General features: G+C 53.1%; 2 protein-coding genes across 2 annotated transcripts; both read right to left on the bottom strand.

The window, feature by feature from the left end:
• Positions 1-1,166: 1,166 nt before the first annotated feature.
• Positions 1,167-5,562, bottom strand: LOC130141462 (keratin, type II cytoskeletal 3-like). Its single transcript, XM_056322440.1, has 9 exons — positions 4,930-5,562; positions 4,045-4,259; positions 3,779-3,839; positions 3,440-3,535; positions 3,149-3,313; positions 2,547-2,672; positions 2,112-2,332; positions 1,658-1,692; positions 1,167-1,558 (listed from the first exon to the last, which is right to left on the bottom strand). Exons 1-9 carry the CDS (start codon positions 5,560-5,562, stop codon positions 1,167-1,169), a joined length of 1,944 nt encoding a protein of 647 aa, XP_056178415.1.
• A 4,594-nt stretch (positions 5,563-10,156) lies between these two features.
• Positions 10,157-15,161, bottom strand: LOC130141540 (keratin, type II cytoskeletal 4-like). The gene is given in 11 exon segments (XM_056322559.1): positions 10,157-10,843; positions 10,845-11,001; positions 11,106-11,140; positions 11,374-11,594; positions 11,793-11,911; positions 12,128-12,308; positions 12,416-12,511; positions 12,717-12,777; positions 13,731-13,948; positions 14,553-14,720; positions 14,722-15,161. Coding segments are annotated over 11 exon segments (1,749 nt in total). The 5' UTR covers positions 15,088-15,161; the 3' UTR covers positions 10,157-10,716.
• Positions 15,162-19,743: the final 4,582 nt, after the last annotated feature.

Below are 19,743 nucleotides of genomic sequence, written 5' to 3'. Positions count from 1 at the left end.
CAGCTGTGTGTCTGCCTTCCCACCACTGCCCACAACACCACTGCCATCTACTTCCCCCAGCATGGATCAAAGTCTGTTCCACGATGACTTGATCAGAAGTCAATGTTGTGTGAGGGGACTCAACTGTGTCGGTTGGTATAATGCTGAGGCATGAATTCCAGGACAGTGCTCCTGCCCCAGCCAATTTACTGCACATGGTGCAAACTGATCATCCAGAACGTCACCATTCCTGGTACGGGCTTGTGTCTTCAGGCACTACAATGACTGATGAGAGTCGAGAGGCATCACCCGTGCCTGGGTACTTGCCTGGCTCCACTCACACACCCACTCGGTTCCCTCAAAGCACAGTCACGCACCTTGAACCGGAGAACAACCCACCCCTTCCCACCAGGCTGCTTCCCCAATGGCACATCCCACCTTGCCTGGAAGAGCCGTCCAAAGCAATGACACCAAGACATCATGAATGTTCTCTGCAATTTATTGAGAATGGCAACATCCCAAGGAAGTAGGGCATACCACAAACAGAAGAGGAAGGGCGGTGGGGACGGTACATCTTGTTCCATGTCACAGGGGCCTGGCACTGAAGAGCAAGCTTTGTTCTCCTTAGAAAAAGTCCACGTGTGCCTGAGGTCTTGTCAGGTGTCATGGAGAGCAAGGACAAGCTGTGCCAGGGCACCGGTCCCGCTTGCTCCGCACCTACCCGGGCCCCAAAGGCTGGTGAATGGAAGCAGCAGGATGTACCGCATGCAGAAGCACCCCAGGGCCATGGCCATCGAGGAAGGAACGTGAGGACAGTGGAAGAAAGAGGAGTTTTATACACAATTGCCACGAGGCGGCCAGAAATGTACAACACAGCCAGAAAAGCAGAGCGTTCCCCTCCCGTAACTCAGCGCTCCGTGCTGGGTGCCCGCAGGCGAGGCTTTCCTTTGCTGCGAAGATGGTTATTTCATCACTGGGCTGGGGACTAACGAGCAGCGCGCCAGGGCTGCTGACGAGGCATGGCATCGCCACGCGACTCCCGGGATGGGACCGAGCTGGTGCGTGGTGGGCCATGAGGGAGACAGTTCGTTTCATTGCAGGACACCGGAGCTGGATGTACGGAGGCTGGGCTGCTGCCGGGAGAAGGTAGGAGATGCTTCTTTCCTTTTGCGAGGTGGCTTTGGGGCTCAGAACCTCACGCCTGATGATTTGACGGAGGTGGTCGTGACACATCTCCGTATGGAGGACGATCCCCCACCGGAGCTGAAGTTGCCACCTCCGGAGCCGCACATCCTTCCACTCCCAGAAGAGAAGCCACCGCTGTGCATTCCTCCTCCCATGCCACAGCTGCCGCCCATGCTTCCTCCTCCAAAGCTGCCTCCCATTCCACACACTCCTCCTCCCATTCCTCCGCTCATGCCGCTGCCGCCGCCAAATCCTCCTCCCATGCCGCTGCCGCTGCCGAAGCCTCCTCCCATGCCGCTGCCGCCGCCGAAGCCTCCTCCCATGCCGCTGCCGCCGCCAAAGCCTCCTCCCATGCCTCCTCTGCCACCAGAGATGGTGGTCCTGCCTACCACAGCTGGAGGAGAAGCACAGGTTACATACCCGGAGTGCACCGGCATCCCGCATCTCCAGAAACACGTGGTTTCTGCCCAAGGAGAGAAATGCCGATACTTACAGACATTGACGTTGGACATGCCATCGTTGCACAGCCTGCAGAGGGAAATTGGTAGATTTTAATCACCCAGCAAAAGAGACATTGTAAAAACTGCAAACTGTATTTTCATCATCAAACTCTTTTCCTGTTTCATCCTTATGAGCAACTTAATTATCATTAAAATATTTAAGGAGGGAAGGCATTGGCAATTTCTCTTTAGATTAACATTCTTCCATATTTGAGTTCATTAAAAAAATCACACCTAGCAGTAATTAAATGGCAGCTACACCACCTGTAGTGTACAGGTTATGCCAATTATCAGTCCTGGCCATCCACAATGTCACCCAGAGTGCCAATTGCCATATCCACCCATTTTAACCAAATAGCCGGTTTGCAATTACACTGCTATCATTAAAACTGAAGGCATCCAGCATTGATCATAACATCCCTCTCAAACCCAAAGTCAAGTGTTTACCTGTTCTCCTCCCCCTCCAGCAGCTTCCTGTACATGGCAATCTCAACGTCCAGCGCAATCTTGATGTTCAGCAGCTCCTGGTACTCCTTCAGCAAGCGAGCCAGCTCCTCCTTGTCTTTCTGCAGGGCACTTTCCAGCTCCTCCAGTTTTATCCTGGCATCCTTCAGGGCCATCTCACCCCGCTCCTCTGCCTCAGCAATAGCTGCCTGCAGCTGCTGGTTCTGTGGAAGAAAAAAGGGCACTTCCTTCCTCAGGTCTCATTTTGTCACTTTGATCAGCCCTCAAACCCCAAGTGGAGTGAAGTCATGGGGAAAAGAGGAAACATCTCCATGAAGCTAATGGGGGGGTGGCTGAAGAAACCATTCCTGCCCCACACAGGGTCATCTGTCACTCAACCCAATGCCAGCATCCCCCTAGATGCTTGCCAACCCCTACCTGCTTCTTCACGCTCTCAATCTCAGCCCGCAGCCTCTGGATATTCCTGGTCAGCTCCTGGATCTCTATCTTGGTGTTGCGGAGGCTGTCCCCATGCCGTCCAGCGGTGCTCTGCAGCTGTTCATACTGATGGCACCGAGAACAAAGCAAACCTTCAATGAAACGTTCCTGATGCCTAGATGAGATTTGTCAACAGTTTCATAGCTTATGTGCTGCTACAAGGAGCTGGCACGTTGGTCATGGATGCCCAGCTCAATGTAAAAGATGGTTTTGAGACTCAATTATTGGTTTTGATCTTTGAAATATGTCTTAGTGAGACTAAAAAGTAACCCCTGGCTTCTGAAAAGCTGCTTTGAGCAGGCGTTCTCTGGTTAAGGTCCCTTTTTGGCCACCTTTATTGAGAAGCTTGTACTGTGCACTGAAGTGATGTTCTAGACGCCTTGAAAACAGTGAGTCAGATCCCTCAAAAGCAACGCAATTCCTCTGGGGACTTCCTTGCACAAGCTCCAGCACCTTTAGCTTGAAGAGATGTCTCACATTGTCATAAATTATAGGTGAACACTAGCCATCACGCAGGGTGCCTTCATGGCTTCCCAACTCACCTGGCTCTGGTACCAAGCCTCAGCTTCAGCTCTGCTGCTCTGAGCAATCTGCTCATACTGACGCCGGACCTCCTCGATGATGCTGTCCAGGTCCAGATGGCGGTTGTTGTCCATGGACACCACCACAGACAGGTCCCGGCTGATTGTCTGCATCTGAGAGAGTTCCTACAACCAAGACAGTGCAGCCCAAGTGACCCTCAAGCCCAGATCTATGGGGGTACCCAGTCCAGCCTCAGTGTCTTTGGCCAACACATGCCTCGATACAGCTCCAGGGGAAGGGAGAGCTCATACCTCCTCATAGATGGCCCTCAGGAAGTTGATTTCATCAGTCAGAGCTCCCACCTTCGCTTCCAACTCTACTTTAGTCATGTAGGCAGAGTCCACATCCTAAAGGAAAGAGGACAGAAAATCATTTCATTTGTAAATCCTTCAGGATCATGGAAATTACAATCGGTGCTGAGGGTAACAGCTGTGATGGTGTTACTCAATTATTCAAATCAAAAACAAGGGACTTGAAACTTCAGCCCACAGATCCTACAACGTCTACGATTTCCCATCCAAGAGGGATCCCCTGCAAGAGCAGATAAAGCCCCATATTCAAGCGATCACTTTATAGTGCCTGTGACTCACCTTCTTAAGCACCACAAACTCGTTCTCAGCAGTTGTGCGCCTGTTGATCTCTTCCTCATACCTATGGAGAGTGAAAATACAAGCTGAGCTTCCTGAATTTTCCTGCCTAAGGCCACGCTAAACAAACAAACAGGAAAAAAAAAGAACTCAAAATATTTAGACTGAAAAAACTATGTCCACAATTGCCATAAAGAGCATGCATGTGAAGAAGAATGACTACCGAGCTGCTGGACTGGCTTCCTGGTTTAGTCTGTCACCACACTTACTTGTTTTTGTAATCCTCGACGTATTGCTGCATGTTCTGCAGCTCTGACTCCAGCTGGCCCCTCTGCGCCAAGATTGAGTCCAGCTGCCTCCTTAAGTTCTGGATGTAGTTTTCAAAGATGACATCCAGGTTCTTCCTTGGCCCCGAAGGCCCTTGCTGCTGGAGGAGCTCCCACTTGGTGGAGAGGACCTTGTTCTGCTGCTCCAGGAAGCGGACCTGAAAGCCAACACATGGAGTATTGACCATCATACCGGGAACAGCAGCAGAAGCCAGAGCTGCTCTTTCATCACGTAAAAAAGATTCTCCTTTGTACAATCACAAGACACCTGGTTTACTTTTATTTTTTTAAATTTCTGTTGTTGCCTGAAACTCAAGATTGGGAAAAGATGCAAATTTCTAAGCCATATTCAAGTCAAAGGAGCTTTTCAGCGTAGCACCGGCTCCGAGTACATTCCCATCGCAGGTAGTGTAGAAATCTTAGATCTCTAGTCTAGACGTAAAAGCCCGGATATTTGAAAAGGAGAAGAAATGATTATATTACTGAATTCTTAAATGGAAGGGTATTTGGAAAGAGAATGGTTCAGGAGGGGAAATTTGTGCCTGAAACCTGCCTGAAACCTGCCTCCTGATGTTTGGAGGCACTGAGCCTCCTTGCGAGAATCACCGATGAGTTGAGCCTGGTGCAACTGGCTGGATTAAAGCCCTGAAGACACAGCTTTGATCTCATATGGAAGAGATTCTCATCTCTTCCCTAGCAGCTCTTAATAAAGAGACTCGGCTGAAGCGTCTCAGCCCGCTGGAATTCAGCTGAAAAAGGACATTTCTGCAGAACTTGAAAGTTCTTCCCAGTTTTGACCCTTAATTAGACACAATCCCACCCTCTCACCTTATCAATGAAAGAGGCAAATTGATTGTTAAGAGTCTTGATCTGTTCCTTCTCCTGGTTTTTGACTTGCTGGATCTGGGGATCAATCTCAACATGGACCGGCTGTAGGAGGGTTGAGTCAACCTGCACTGGCTGGATTCCAGGGCCACCTCTACCGGGGCCACCAAAGCCTGGCATGCCAAAGCCTGGGCCACCAAAGCCACCCATTCCTCCACCACCCATTCCTCCACCACCCATTCCTCCACCATAACCACCCATTCCTCCAGCAAAGCCGCCCATTCCACCACCACCCATTCCTCCAAAGCCACCCATTCCTCCTCCACCCATTCCTCCACCAAAGCTTCCTAGTCCTCCTCCGTAGCCTCCACCGAAGCCACCCATCCTGCCTCCATATCCACCACCATAGCATCCACCCATGGAAATCCTTCCACTGCCACCTATGCTATGGAGGCTCTTGCTGCTAAACCCTCCACAGCGTCCACCACCTCCAAATCCCCTGGACATAGAGAACGAGCTGTAGCTGCTCCTGCTCCTGCCGCCACCACCTCCGAAGCCACCACCGATGGCAGAGCAAGAGCTGTAGCCCCTTCTGCTCCCGCCTCCAAAGCTCCTGCAGACAGACTGCCGAGACATGGCTGATTCTTCCAAGCTGAGTCACAAATTGAGAAGATGAGAAAGGCTGGTGGAGTTGTGCTGCAAGGAGGTGTGTGCAAAGAGAAGGGAAGTCAGTCCCTCTGGCGGGAGGGCAGCAGAGACTCTCTTTTATCTGTTTCTGGAGGTGGGCTGGGTTTGCATGGGCGTGAAGGAGGAGACAGTTACTGTCTTCATCAGCGTGGTGTGGTTTACAGATTTTCATCTTCAATTTGCCAAACATTGACCCTACCCAGAAACACACCCTAGAATGCAGGAGAAAATTAAAAAAGATTCAACTGTGTCCACCAAATGGTAGCACTGGGTGACTAAGAAGTCTTAGGCGGTTGTGGTATAGTAACACTCTCCCTAGGACACACTATAGTCTTTTATTTTTTTTCCACCTTTCATCCATTGTGGTTGTTTCCCTGCTTATGTTTATCTTTATTTTGATCTTTCACTCCAAAGCCCCATGGCAGGCAAGCGCTGCCGTTCATGCCAAATTGTAGCATGGCTTTCACAATTCCCAAAACACACCTATGTTACACCCTTAGTCTTCTTTTTACATGGAAAATCGCCTTTGGCTTTGAGAAGTAGTTTCTCAATCCAGAGCCAGTGCTCAGCAAATTGCATTTTGATGAGGCTCTCCGGCTTTTCGATAAATAAAAGCTTACCAGAAAGGAGGCACCAGAGCAATGGTTGGCCCTGGAAATTCATTCATTGTTGGACCAAACTCTCGCTGCAAGTGACTCCTGGGCTCTTCGTGCCTATAGTCTCAGCACGGGTGAAGAAATGCCACAAATATCATAGACGGGAAATCCCTTCAGGATGTTCTGACGGCTTCAGGACCATGAGAAGAGCCAGAGAAGGCATCGGCAACCCGGCTGCTCCAGTGGGAAGTGTGGCCAGGCGGACGGAGGGCTCTGAGAACAGGCAGAGAGCAGGAGGCATGCAAAATCACACTGCCCACATCATAAATCCTGTAACTACTCAAAGGCAATTAGCCAGGCAGAGGATGCTGGAGAGCTCAGCTCGTTTGTAGAGACACATAGAAATGAGGAGAACAGAGGGCACAATAACTTTCACTTGAGGAAATGCATGTTTTTCAGCTGCCTGCCTTAGTTCACTATTAATGTGCAAATATTTTTTTTGGCAGACACAGACACTTGTGAGCGGTGCTGAGCCCTCCTTCGGGAGGGCAGGTGGATCCCTGTCCAAGCTCCTTTGGAAGTGGGCACCAGGCTCTGGGAAGGCAGAAGCTGGTGGGAACACTCCGGTTTGATGCCACGCTGCGAAGGGATTAGCTGATGCATGAGACTTGCAATATAAGACTATGACCCATCATACATTCATCCTTTTGTCTTGCAGAAGCCTGCTTATCAAATTACTGAGTCTTTTTTTTTTTTTTTTTAGAAAGTCCTTTTTTTTTATTAGTTTTCAGCTTTTTTGAGCCACCTGAGATATTTTGAAGTTCTAAAATCTTTATGACTACTGAGGCAGCCAGCTGTGCTGGTGGCTTTCTAGCAAGGTTCTCAGAAGTTCCCACAGGACACAGGCAATTAAGTGCTTCTTGAAAATCCACACTAGCAACTCTTGGTGTCTTTAGATGTTTAAATACCTCTAAAAATATCGCACAGACACCTATTTCCAAAAAGTCCCTAAGGACCTGGACCAGGTCACGACATGCAGCCAAACTGGCATTTCCACTGAAAAACACGACTGTCCCGGCACAGCCTGCTCATCCCACCTCCCTTCCCAGCACCCCGCCTGGATTCCTGAGCATGTGGGGCAGAGGATCAAGGGATAGATAGGGCTAAAAAAGGTATAGAATAAAAACAAGTCACTTTGAGACCAAAAGGGTGGGGAGGACGGGGGTTGTGGTGGTTGTGCAGCACAGTTTATAGACAAATAAATAAATAGACAATAAATATGCGGGTCGAGGAGGTCCTGTATGGCTTGCTGGTCTTCAGCCAGACTTTGTCTCCTAAACACCTGCCCAGCTTGGGAGGTTCTGCAGCGCAACCTCAAACACCACAGCAGCCGTGAGCCAACAGCCTTGACAAACCCCTGATCCCTCTTGGGGCCGAGGCAGAGCCGGCACTCAGCAGCCCCGTCCGTCTCGAGGAGAGGCAAAGCGCCAGCAAGACCTGGCAGTGCCGCCTCCGTGGACCGGGCTGAGAACAGGCTCTGCTCCTGGTTCATCAGCCAAGCACATCCCACCGCTGCCTGCCACGCCACCAGGTTCAGCAGCGTGCCATGGGCTTACGGCTGCTATAGATACAATCACACAGATGCACACGCATCTAACGATGCCTTCCCTCACATTGCCACACATGCGGTTACATTTTTCGGGGGGGGGGGGGGGGGGGTGTTTTTTAATTTTTCTGTGGGCGGGACAGCATGATCGGAACGTTTTCCCATTCCCAGCCGTGCTGGGAGGAGATGCGTTAAGTCAGCACAAGGCTCCGAGTCCCCGGCGCCCGTGTTGAGTCACGGCCACATCGCCAGCCAAGTTTGGGAAATCGAACTGGGATTTGGGTATCAACATCGTCAGCCGGTTCAAACGCAAGAGGCAGCTTTAGACCACGGGGATCTCAAACAACATCATTATACCCGGAGCCCTAGTGAAGGAAAACAACCTCTAAAGTCCCTTCCAACCCAAACGATCCAAGGAATCCATGAAAATAAACAGGCAGGAATGTAGGAATAGAAGCCTTGGCTCATTTCAGCAGCAGCACCGTCAGCCACATGCACTGGCCTTAGGAAAAGTCTTCAGCCACAGAAAGGGAGAATTCTGGGGGGAAAAAAGCAAAGCAAAGCATTTAATTCCCACACCTCCCATAAAATGCTTGACATCTAAGTGTCTTCACTGTGCACTTTGAAAATGGGGGGAAATCGTGACAAAATCAAACCAAACTTATTTCTGACCATGCAAAATGTTTTTACTCCTCCAATAAGAGGCAGAAGTTGTGTCACGTCTTGGTCCAGCCCAGCAGAATTTTCCCCTCCTTGCTGCAGCAATCCTAGGGACAAAAGGCGAGGGCTTTTTGGTGTCTGTTTGTTTTAACAACAGCCTTAGCACACATCTAGAAACCTTTTGTCTCTCCATCACGCTGCCCTGATGGCAAGAGTCATTTGCTGGAGGCAAGTTTACACAGAGGCAGCTAAATCGGGGTGACTCTGAGGGAAGCAGATGTCTTTTCATTCAACGCCATCTCAGGTCCCTTTACGACTCACTAGAATATTTAACTGTTGCCCAAACCATCTCCCCATCCAAGTAGTTACATGCCTTTGCTGGCAGCATTGTGACATTCCGCAGTCACCGGTACGTTTATGTCTCGAGCATTTACAACTGGGAAGAGAGCATGGGATAAATGAAATGAGTCATCTGGATCGCAGAGCGAGTCTGCGGTTGACCAGGGATGTGACTCAAGGTCTCCTGAGCAAGAGGTCAAACCACGCCAGGAGTTTTTGGCTCTAAATTTACAGGTCATCAAAAATATTCTGCTTTTGTGGAGAGGCAGAGCTTGACAGGGGGTTGGGATCTTACTCTTCCCATGGTCTCAGGTGCCTTTTGGAGATGCCTTAAAAGCAGCCCATGGATCCCTGGCCAGTCCAGGCACAGTGAAAGCTGCAGGGCTGGCTCCGGCATCAGGGATGCTGAGGCATTAGCTCTGATTTAGCTCGGAGGGGTGATGATCACCCCTCCCTTTTCCACACCATTCCTTAGAGGATGCTCCAGCACCACTTAGGGCTGTGCAATGTCTTAGCCATGACAGCACCAGCTGTGGGCACCACAGTGTCGGGACCCACCTTGGAGGACAGGGAAGCCAGCAGTGTGCTGGAGGCAGGGGTCAGTCAGAAGCAGGCTAGCTAGGGAATATCCTGGGCTGGCCAGCACGATCAGAGAAATGGCTTAGGAATAGAAAGGAGAAGGGAACGGTCCCCCGAGTCCACCAGTCTGCTCTGCTCTAACGTGGCTAATTGCCCCTGTTACCCCAGGAGACCCAGCAGAAGGACAGAGAAGAACACCCAGGTTCAACCCAGCCACCTCTTTCTCTCCTGCCGCACTGCCAGGAACAGGCTCGTTCCCAGCGATGTCATTCAAGAAAACATGAGTGTTTCACAGACTGAGCTGGATCGGACTGTCACACCGAGCCTGGACCAGCGATTTTGCCACCCCAACCATCTCACCCCTGCAGGACCTCCTTCACCTCCTGCCAAACCATCCGTGTGTTTGGAGAGGGGTGCGAAAGATGGGAGAGCGGGCTAACACGTTCGCCTTGGCTGCTTCAAAGGGCAAGGAAAGTCAGGTCACACTTTCAGATCTCAGCAAAAGAGAGGTCTTGTTGCAACACGAAACTCTTTGGTCAAAGGAAAAAAAACCACACCAGCTTACTGCCTGTAGTGTTTATTGGGGTACACCACATGCCAAGGGAGAAAGGCTTAAGCAAACAAGCACAATTGTTCCCATGATCACAATGAAAAGGTAAAACCTGAACAAAACTAAACATTTCACAGCAGTTTCTAAAGAAGGCAGGTGAAACTACTGGTATCTTGCTTAGAAAAAAAAAAAAAAACTCAAACTGCAGCGGGGTGAGAAACGTCTTCAGCTGGGACTAGTCACCATTAGGAAATTCTTGTTTTGGAGTTCGAGCCCTGGCTGATGAGCAGGACCGATTAAAATTGCACCACGTCTGGTTCCAGCACAAGATCTTGAGAGAAGTCGAGCCTTTCCGTGGACTCCACGGGATGCCAGTTCCCTGAGCAGCACACGGACCAGTCCCCTCTGCCCGTAGGTAGGACGCCCCTCACATGGACCATGTTGCTTTACAGCCTTATCCCAGCTGCGTCCGGGGGCCCCCAGCAATGGGGCCGGTCCTGCTCCCACCTCAGCACCCTGCTAACCAGCAGCCTCGCAGTGTCTCTGGGGAGCGAGTGGTCCTCAAGCACTGTTGAGAACCTCAGTCAGTGGCTGGTGAGCAGAGCCCTGGTTTGCTTGTCCACGCAGTTCCTGAAGGATGGCGGTGGTTTAAAATGAAATGGGTGGCCATCACGTTGGCAGTGAAGTGGGGACAGGGCGACAGGGGGATGGCAATCATGAAATTTGCTTTCTTTCTCCTTTGGGTGTGGGGTTGGGGGAAATAGCTTGCTCTCCTAGACCCTCCGGCTGGCAGATGTAGAGCTGGTAGTCTTCTTCAGGGTGGTGCCAGACCCCACCACCACTGAGTTAGACCCTCCTGCCCCTCCGGAGCTGAATCCTCCCCCCACACCAAATCCTCCCCCCGGAGCCCAGTCCACCACCTCCCAGGCTGTAGCAGAACCCAGCACTGTTACAACTGCCTCTCCCACTTCCAGCACCGACTCCGATTCCTCCTCCTCCCAGGCATAGTCCACTGCCGTATCCACCTCCCACGGAGCTGCTGCCACCTCCCACCACACCTGCAGAGAGGAACAGAAGGCAGCACAAGGTCACCTCTGATGTCACCATGAAGTTTTGGATCACCCATCCCAGCCCGCCATGCTCCTGCAGGAACGCTACTTACAGATGCTCACGGTGCTCTGGCACTCTCCAGACATCCTGCAAGGAGAAGAGACACAGCGTCAGCTCCAGCCAGAGCATCTGGACTCATCCAGCTCCATGAAGCCAGGTTTGGTCCATCAGACCATGGGCATAAATAGCAGCAGCTATAGGACAGCAGCCCATGGCTAACGGCAACACCATGCGTACTTTAACAGAGGAGGTATGATGGGCCACGTTCTTCCCGTTGGTTTAGCGGGATGCAAGGAATCTCTTGCTGCATCCCCACCCACCTGCACTCCTCGCCCTCCAGCAGCTTCCTGTAGGTCGCGATCTCGACATCCAGGGCCAGCTTGACGTTCATCAGCTCCTGGTACTCGCGCAGCTGCCGGGCCATGTCCTGCTTCGCCTTCTGCAGGGCTGTCTCCAGCTCAGTCAGTTTGTCCCTGGCATCCTTGAGGGCCACCTCCCCGCGCTGCTCAGCATCGGCGATAGAGGTCTGCAGAGTCTCACACTGGAGGGCAAGACACAGATACGATGAGTGAGGCAGGGGCAGCCGTTCGGAGATGGAGCCGTGGTCCCCAGCTCACTTGGGCTCAGCCGTTCACCAGCACAGGGTCCCTCCCGCCCACCGTGACTCTTGCCAGTCTGTTTGCTTTCAGGGAGGCTCTGAAGGGGGTTACCAAGAGCTCACAAAACATGCAACCCCCACCTGTTTCTTCACACTCTCGATCTCAGCCCGTATCCTCTGGATCATGCGGTTGAGCTCAGAGATCTCGATCTTTGTGTCCTTAAGGCTGTCCCCATGCTTGCCCGCAGTAGCCTGCAGCTCTCATACTGTAGGTGGAAGGGAAGGGAGCATGTTAGGTCCACTACGAGTGGCTCCTCAGAACAGCTCTCCATGCCACCCCACACAAGCCGAGGGGAACATGTGCACAGTAGCTCCAGCCCAGCTAGATCAGCAGCAGTGATATCCCAGGTCTCAGCACAGTCTGAGCTACCACCAGTAGCTCTTCCACCCGCTCAGATGTCGGTGTTCATGAGCACCGTGTGGCACGCTCACCTTGCAGCGGTACCAGGACTCAGCCTCCAGTCGGCTCCGGTTGGCAATCTCCTCGTACTGGGCTTTGACCTCTGCGATGATGCTGTCCAGGTCCAGGTTTCGGTTATTGTCCATGGAGAGAACCACGGAGGTGTCAGAAACAGTCTTCTGCATCTCAGACAGCTCCTGCAGTTCCGACCAGACCTGGCTTTAGCCCTGCCATAATTTCCTCACAGCATCACAACCCTTCTCCATCCCAGCATCCCCCCACAGCGAGCAGCTGGACCACTTACCACGTCATAAAGATACTTCAAGAAGTTAATCTCATCTGCCAGAGAATCTAATTTTGCCTGGAGGTCCACCTTGGTCAGGTAGGCTGTATCCACATCCTGCGGCAGAAATGGGAAGTGAAAACCCGACGCACACCATTCCATTTCACCCTGAGCCCTTTGGTGCCCCTTCTCCCCACAGCACATACATCTCAGGGTCCTGGTTGATGTCTGGTGCTAACGAACCGGTGCTGATGGAAGCAAGAGCTCCTCTGAACAGGATGTGTCTTGGTGTTACAAAAAAAAACCCAACCAAGGACTTTACCTTTTTCAGGAGCACAAAGTCGTTCTCCGCAGCTGTCCTCTTGTTTATTTCCTCTTCGTACCTGTTGATTATAACGAGGGAGATTGAATCTCCACTTGTTTTGGCTCTGGCTGCTGCTGGCAACGAGGTGGTGTTGGCCTCAGACTAACGAATGCAGCAGAAACAGACCTGCCATGGGCGAGATTTATGGACAAGCAACAGCCCTTTGCCTCTCCGAACGAGCCCTGGCTCATGCCACCTCCGTTGCCTGGCAAAGGAGAATCCTGTCCCTGCCTAAACTGAGTCCTGGTGGCTGTGACCACTCCAACCCCTTCTACAAGACCCAAGGACCTTCAGGTCCTCAACACGGGCCATCCCCGGCTGCTCACTGAGGCAGGAGCTGCTGCAGAAGGCTGTGGTGGTGGTGATCTCCAACACAAAGTCAAACTTCAACCTGCAGCCTCAGTAGAGGAAGGGATCCTCCTGATAAGTCCCAAACTTGCTTTCCCACCATTTTTTGGTAACTCCTTCAGTGGAAGCATTTCTCCAGGCTTTGTTCGTCCTTTTCCAACTGAACAAATCAATAAATAGGAGCAGGAAAGGACTTTTTTTTTTTTTTCCCCCACTTCACATCATCCTTCCACAGAAAGCTCTGAGCTTCAAATCACGAAGGATATTATGGGAAGGAATCCGTGAGGAAATCCATGAGGAAATTACAGTAGGATTTAGCAACTAATATAATTAGTTCATTAAATCATAATGCCATGGATTTTAAGTGAGAAAGACAGACAGTAGAGGATCCTGCTTTAGAGAGAAGGATAGCTGAGGCAACAGTGCATACGGAGAAATACCTTGAAAAATCACAAAACCCAGTTGATGAAAACTCCCCCAAAATCTTTTACATTTTCTAATCATTGAAACCAGTGAAATATTGCCAGTTCTCATGATTCTTTCAGTATTATGACTGTTCAAAGTTTTATCTCTATCTTTTCACCACCAGACAGCCCAACCATGACTACACCCGGAGCAACATACTTGGTCTTGAAGTCTTCCACCATGTCCTGGAAGCTCTTCAGCTCTGACTGCAGCTGCTGCTTCTCGCTGGAGAGGGAGTCGAGCTGCTTCCTCAGCCCACTGATGTAGGTTTCAAACACAGCGTCGAGGTTCCTGCCCCCCGCCCCCGGGCCACGCTGCTCCTGCAGGAGCTTCCACTTAGTCTCCAGGATTCGGTTCTGCTGCTCTAGGAACCGGACCTAAATGATCACAGGGATGAGTAGAAAAAGAGTCAGACTGTTCCCAAAAGCATATTTTCTTTTTTTTTTAATTGACATTTTCCATATTTTTTTCCCATTTAATGAGTTTAACCTTCCTGCCTGTTCTCATCTCCAGTGAGCAGTAACTTCAGGGTCCCACTGGGCAGGTGGGGCCACGGCTCTAGGATGGGTGGGCAAAGGTGGGTCCCCTTCCCTCTCCAATCTCACAACCTCTAAACAAGAGAAACACGGTGAACTTCACAGCTTGGGCATCTTTTCTTTAAAAATGAGCCAAAACAGTCAAAGTCCTTAAAGTTCATGGAGGGACAGAGCCCACCAGCAGAGACCACCCTGAGGATGCCCCGCACATAGTGCGCGGGTCCTACAGCTTAGCATCAGCATCGTGGTCTTAAGAACCAAGGATCCTGCTCCTGGGTTTCTCCATAACCCTGGGAAAGGCATTTCTCCAGTCACCACGCTCTGTCTTCGGGGGTTCTTTGGGGTGGTCTGGGCTCCCTGGGTGTTGCTGGGTGGGGATCTCCCAGCGTGAGCTGTGGTGAGCTCAGACCTGCACCCCCCAGCCCTGGCCTGAAGCCACTCTCACCTTGTCAATGAAGGACGCAAATTTGTTGTTGAGCTGCTTTATCTCCTCCCGCTCTTGCGTTCGCACCTTCTGGATCTCAGGGTCAATTTCAAGGTTGAGTGGGGCCAGCAGGCTCTGGTTGATGGTCACCTCCCTGATGCCACCCGGGGGGCAAGGGGGGAAAGCCTTGACCTCCAAAGCCACCATCAAATCCTCCACCAAAGCCACCAAAACCACCACCAAAGACTCCACCAAAGCCACCTCCAGTCCCACCACCATAGCAGCCACCAAACCCTGCCCCAGCACCGTAGCCAAAGCCTCCTTGGCCACCAGCCCCAAACCCTCTGCAGACACCACTGCCTCCACCGAACCCTCCCAGGGAGATACTCCTACTCCCTCCCAAGCCATAGAGGCTCCTGCTGCCGAAGCCACCAGCGCTACCAGGTCCTCTGCATCCTCCGCGGGACACAGAGCTGAACGAGACCTTGTTCCTCCCCCCGAAGCAAGCGGAGCTGGAGCTGAATCCCTTGCCAAGACCACAAGACTGGCGAGACATGGTGACCGGTCCCCAGCAGTCAACCCGTGAAGAGAGAGGAGCCGAGCAGTGCGGTGCGCAGGGGGAGGATGGGATACGGGAGGAGGTGAGTCCTGTGAGTGCCGTGGCTGAGTGCCCCTTTTTATGTGCTCAGGGAGTTGGCCGGGTGTCAGGGGAGTGGAGGTGTCTTTTTTTTCTTTTATTTCTTTTTTTTTTTTATTCTATTCATTGTTTTAGGGCTTGGAAAGATGCCCTCCCCTCTTTGCCACCACCATGACCTGCCTCAAAACACTCCCTCGAGAGCTAAGAAAAACAAAGTGATTGTTGGTGTTGGAAGCACAGCCCCAAATCAAATTCCCTTAGCGGCAGCTGTCAACCCATCATGAGCCTTCCTGAGCCTCTCGGGGCAGTGACAAAGCACCGCAAATTCCTTGACACATTACACCCTGGAGGGAGACCCTTGTCTTAGCTAAATCACTCATTTTGAGCCCGGTGGCAGGTGGTTGGTTCACTGAATTCCAACAAAAACGCGGTTTCCTAATCGCACCCTCAGCTGCACCCTGGTTCAACCTCCTGTGCAGAGCAGATTTGACTCGGGTTGTCCAAAACTGTTTCACAACCAGAGAGCATTAGTCCTTGGCAGGGTTATAAAATTAGCTTTATGTCAACAAAGATGCCTTAGAAACACTTTTGAGGAGGTTTTTAAAGTCATTGTAGATCACTCGGGTGCATTGAGCCTGGAGGGGCAGGGAGGAGGGGACAGGACCTCAGTGGTTCTGTGCCGCACACCTTCCCCCATCCTCAGCAGGGTCGAGATGCCACCACCAGCCTGAGGAGCTCTGCCCCACGCTGGTCCCACCCCCCCTGCCCTGGGCTGGAAGCCTTCCAGGCACTGCCAGGATGTTTCCTGAGCATCCTGGCAGGGTCTCCAGCCACCAGCCCCCTCCACAGCACGTGGCACTTGGCAAAGCCACTCCTGCGCCGGCCCATCAGCAGACTTTAAAAAAACAAATACAACTTAATTGCTTAACCGCTTTTAATTTATATTTTAATGAGCAGAGGTGTCTGAAGATGCCTTCCAACAGAGGATCCCCATTTATCCCACTGTTAAAAAAAAAAAAAAGCCATAAAACTTCCCCCCAAACCACAAGCTGCCGCTGAAGCCATGACAATAAAATCCAACTCTATAATCATCCCTTTGACTGCAGACGCTCGTGGGAGAGGTTTGGGGAAGCAGTTTCAGCTCCAAACCCATTCACCCCCAGCTTTTTTATTCTGCAAACATGAAAATCTGGGCTCGGGTGCACGTCTGCAGGAGGGGGGGCACTTTTCCTCCCCAGCCGCATCGGGCATTCATTGAACTGCCGGATTTTCAGCCCGAGGGGATTTGCATTGCAGGGAACAGGGAAGCTCACGCTCCCCTTTGGCAACGAGCATCCTGCACGCCCTGGTCCCACTGGAAACCCCCTCTCGCCCCAGGCTCCAGGATGGCCGGTTTTCCAGCCGCCGGTGGGGACTTGGTCGGGGTGAGGAGGAAAGCGGCTTGAACTCGGCTCTCGCCAGGAAAGGAGGCGGCGGCTGCATCTCCCCAGCCTTGCGCAACTGGCAGATGGGCTGAGAAACCGAAGGAACCTGTTTGAGCCCAGGCGGAGAGCGTAGCTGCCGGGAGTTCCCAGGGTGGCTCCGCCACCGACTCCTGGCACGGCTGCTGGCTCGCTGCCGGCCGAGGCGCTTGCCCAAGCAGCCGGCTGTTGGGCCAGCAAAGCGCCCTGCTACACCCACGCAGTCCTGTCCCACCACAGTGGGGTGGGAAAACCTGTCCCACCATGCCGGGACACTGGGCCTCCCTCCCAAATCCATCCTGCATCCCAGGGCTGAGCATCTCAGATGCTCCAGCACTTGCTGGGTTGGTCGGCGCACCTGGAGTGAAGCACCGGTGGCAGCGGCGCTTCCTGAGGACCCAACGTTGGCCACCAGCAGCCACCCAGTGCCAGCACAGAGTGACCCAGCAGCAATAGCAAAGTCTCGGGATGAGCACCCCTGGGTGGGAAGAGCACTGGGGAGGTGACCTTCCTCCCAAAGCTGTGGGGTGGGGAACGGAGACAGAGCCCACGGACCAGCCCAGCCCCACTGCAATTGCCCGCGCCGCCTCTCCCGCCTCCCCCGCGGCCAACTGGGAGGAGACGGCAGATCCCAGCAGCTCCACTCTCCTCGCAAGAGCCATGACGGTAGCAGAGCTGACATAGCGCGCCACAGAAATTAGATGTTTCCAAATGCAGAAGACGTGTGTCCTCCTCCTAAAGACCAGCTCGTAGCTTAGAAATCCAGATAAAACCTCAACATCAGGTTCCTGCCGGGCTTAAAGCTCCATTCCTGGGGACCTGGACACGCCACCGAGCAGGTCCAGGAGCTCGGCAGCTGCTGGTCCCCTGGCTCGGCAGCAAGTCCCACACACACCCACCCCACTGGGTCCCCTCTCCACGAGAACAGCGGGCAGACCCCAGACCCACATGTTGCCGAGAGCTTCACCAGGCCAGGCTTGAACGAGGTGCTGGGAAGAGAAAATAGGTTCTTCCCATGGAAGGATATAAATAACCTGCTTCTTTGCATGCTAACCCTTGCCCAGAGGCAAAACCTGATCCCAAGAGGTTCTGCAGCTCCACTAATGCAGACGGCTGCATTTCTTTAACGAGGCTCTGAGACTTCCTCGGGGCTCAGCAAGGCCATGGCAGGAGAGCTGGGCACAGGCGCATTCACCGGGGCACAACTGAGTATCTGCAGCAGGTCCTCGCTGCGGTGGGGCGGCAGCTGCAGGGCAGGGACCCCCAGGCTGGGTTCCCACCAGGGCAGCGGCTTCATCTGCCATGGGTCACCCTTCATCTACTGGCGGGTACTGGTGCAGGGACATGAGGGTCTTGAGGCTCAACGGAGAAGCAGGCGCGCTCTGTGCACCTCAGAGGAGATGAATGATGGCAGGATGAGACCCCTTCCTGCACCAGGCACCATGCCCAGACAAAAACTGGGATTTATCCCACCAGGAGCTGAGGATGCTCAGCATCTCTTACTAGGATCATAGGGATGGCAACAGTGGGAGCAGCACATTCCCTTGGCTGCAACACCAGTTTATACTGGGAGTATTTCAGAGCCAGGGAAGCTCCCCAAAGCCATGGGTGGGCTCCGAAGCCCACAGCAGCAAGCGCAGCCCCTCGGCAGAGGGTGATGCTGGGTTCTCCGGTCTCACTGCTTGTTCTCCCCACAGGCCAGGTCTCACATGCAAAATAGAGGAAAGAAAGAGAGAAATTCAACCGGGGCAGGCGAGTGAGCCCACAGAGCTCTTTGATGGTGCATCAGTGGCTGCACCCACAAGCCAGCTCCTCTCCCAGCAAAGAGGGGTGGGAAGAAGGGGGGTGTCCCTGTTGGGGGGGCAAAAAAGGCTCTGGATGAGCCCGGGTGTCAAGCCCAGAGCTGGTTACTCGGGATACCCGTACCCACAGGTACCCCTGTGGGTGAGGGGACCACTAAAACGGGCTCAAAACACACGCAGCATCCAACTGCAGCACCCATAACATCAATGGGGGGTAAGCGGAGCCAAACCAGAGCCCAAATACACCCACTTTCACCCCAAAGCTGCCCCGGGACTGCGCTCCACTGAGAAAACCCCGCTTAGTCCCACAGCAAAGGAGCGAGAGACTCCCGGCTGCTCACCAGGCAATTACTGGCCTGGCAAATTGCAGGGCTGGGACGTGAGCTGGGAATCATAAAAGCAGAAATAACAAGGTGGGTCCCGAGAGAGATCAAAGCCATGCGTTGCAGAAGACGGGCGGCACCCCACTCCTGTCAGAGCTGTGATTGCAGAGAGCGAAGCGCCCCGGGCGCTTGCTCCGGAGCCTCCTCGCAATAAATGCTGCTGCTAACACGTAGCTCACAGGCAACCCCTTCTTCTGGGAATGGCAGCCCTCCGTGAGGGATACTAATAACTGCAATAATTCTTCTTCTTATGGTGATGCCACTGGCACCTCCATTGGGTGCCACCTCTCCTGCTGTCCCCTGCCATCCTGCGTGGCGCGGGATGCTGCCAGGATGCCGGCTGAGCACCCTTCCCCACCCCAGGGGACCGCGAGTCCCAGCCCTGCCTCCCAGGCTCCACGGTGGGAAAAACAGAGCCAGGTCTCCCATGAAATGAAATTAGGGATCATCTCGGACATGGCCAGGAGGAGCATCCACTTGGACTCAAAGCGGGAAGCAGGGCAGCCCCCCACGGGACACACACCCCGCTCACCAGGAGATGAGGACCTGCTCTGAGGGGGACAGGGTGGGGGTTCTCCCAGGCAGGGGAAGGGTTGACCCGGGGGGTGAGGGAGGTCCCATGGCATCCCAGCAGCCCAAGCAAGGCCAGCGCATCCATCCTCCCGTACAGCCCCATCCCGTGGGAATAAAGACCCCCTGGACACCTATTCCCCTTTTCTTCCCACGCTGGAGGAGCCCGGGCCCCGGTGGGGTTTAGCCATCAGGATCCAGGGGGATCTGGGGCCCAACAGCCTCCCAGTGCAGAGGGCAAGTGGCTTTTCTGCAGCATTACCCCCTCCACTGGCTGCTGGGGTCACCCTGAGGATGAACTTGGGGGGCGGGGGGGAAGGCATCTGTGGGGTGGTGGAGGGCAGGAACCCAGGGCACTGC

This window comes from Falco biarmicus, chromosome 19, assembly GCF_023638135.1.
Source record: "Falco biarmicus isolate bFalBia1 chromosome 19, bFalBia1.pri, whole genome shotgun sequence".
Lineage (NCBI taxonomy): Eukaryota > Metazoa > Chordata > Aves > Falconiformes > Falconidae > Falco > Falco biarmicus.
The sequence above is the reverse complement of the archived record's forward strand: the minus strand, read 5'-3'. Positions and strand labels throughout refer to the sequence as shown.

What these genes read in the sequence shown, in the direction of transcription:
- LOC130141462 (XM_056322440.1), bottom strand. Translation starts at nt 5,562, where the DNA reads ATGTCTCGGCAGTCTGTCTGCAGGAGCTTTGGAGGCGGGAGCAGAAGG. An exon ending in TTGCCTCTTTCATTGATAAG is followed by an intron (nt 4,260 to 4,929) that starts GTGAGAGGGTGG and finishes GTTGGCTTTCAG; the next exon opens with GTCCGCTTCCTGGAGCAGCA. An exon ending in AGGCTTGGTACCAGAGCCAG is followed by an intron (nt 2,673 to 3,148) that starts GTGAGTTGGGAA and finishes CGGTGCCATCAG; the next exon opens with TATGAACAGCTGCAGAGCAC.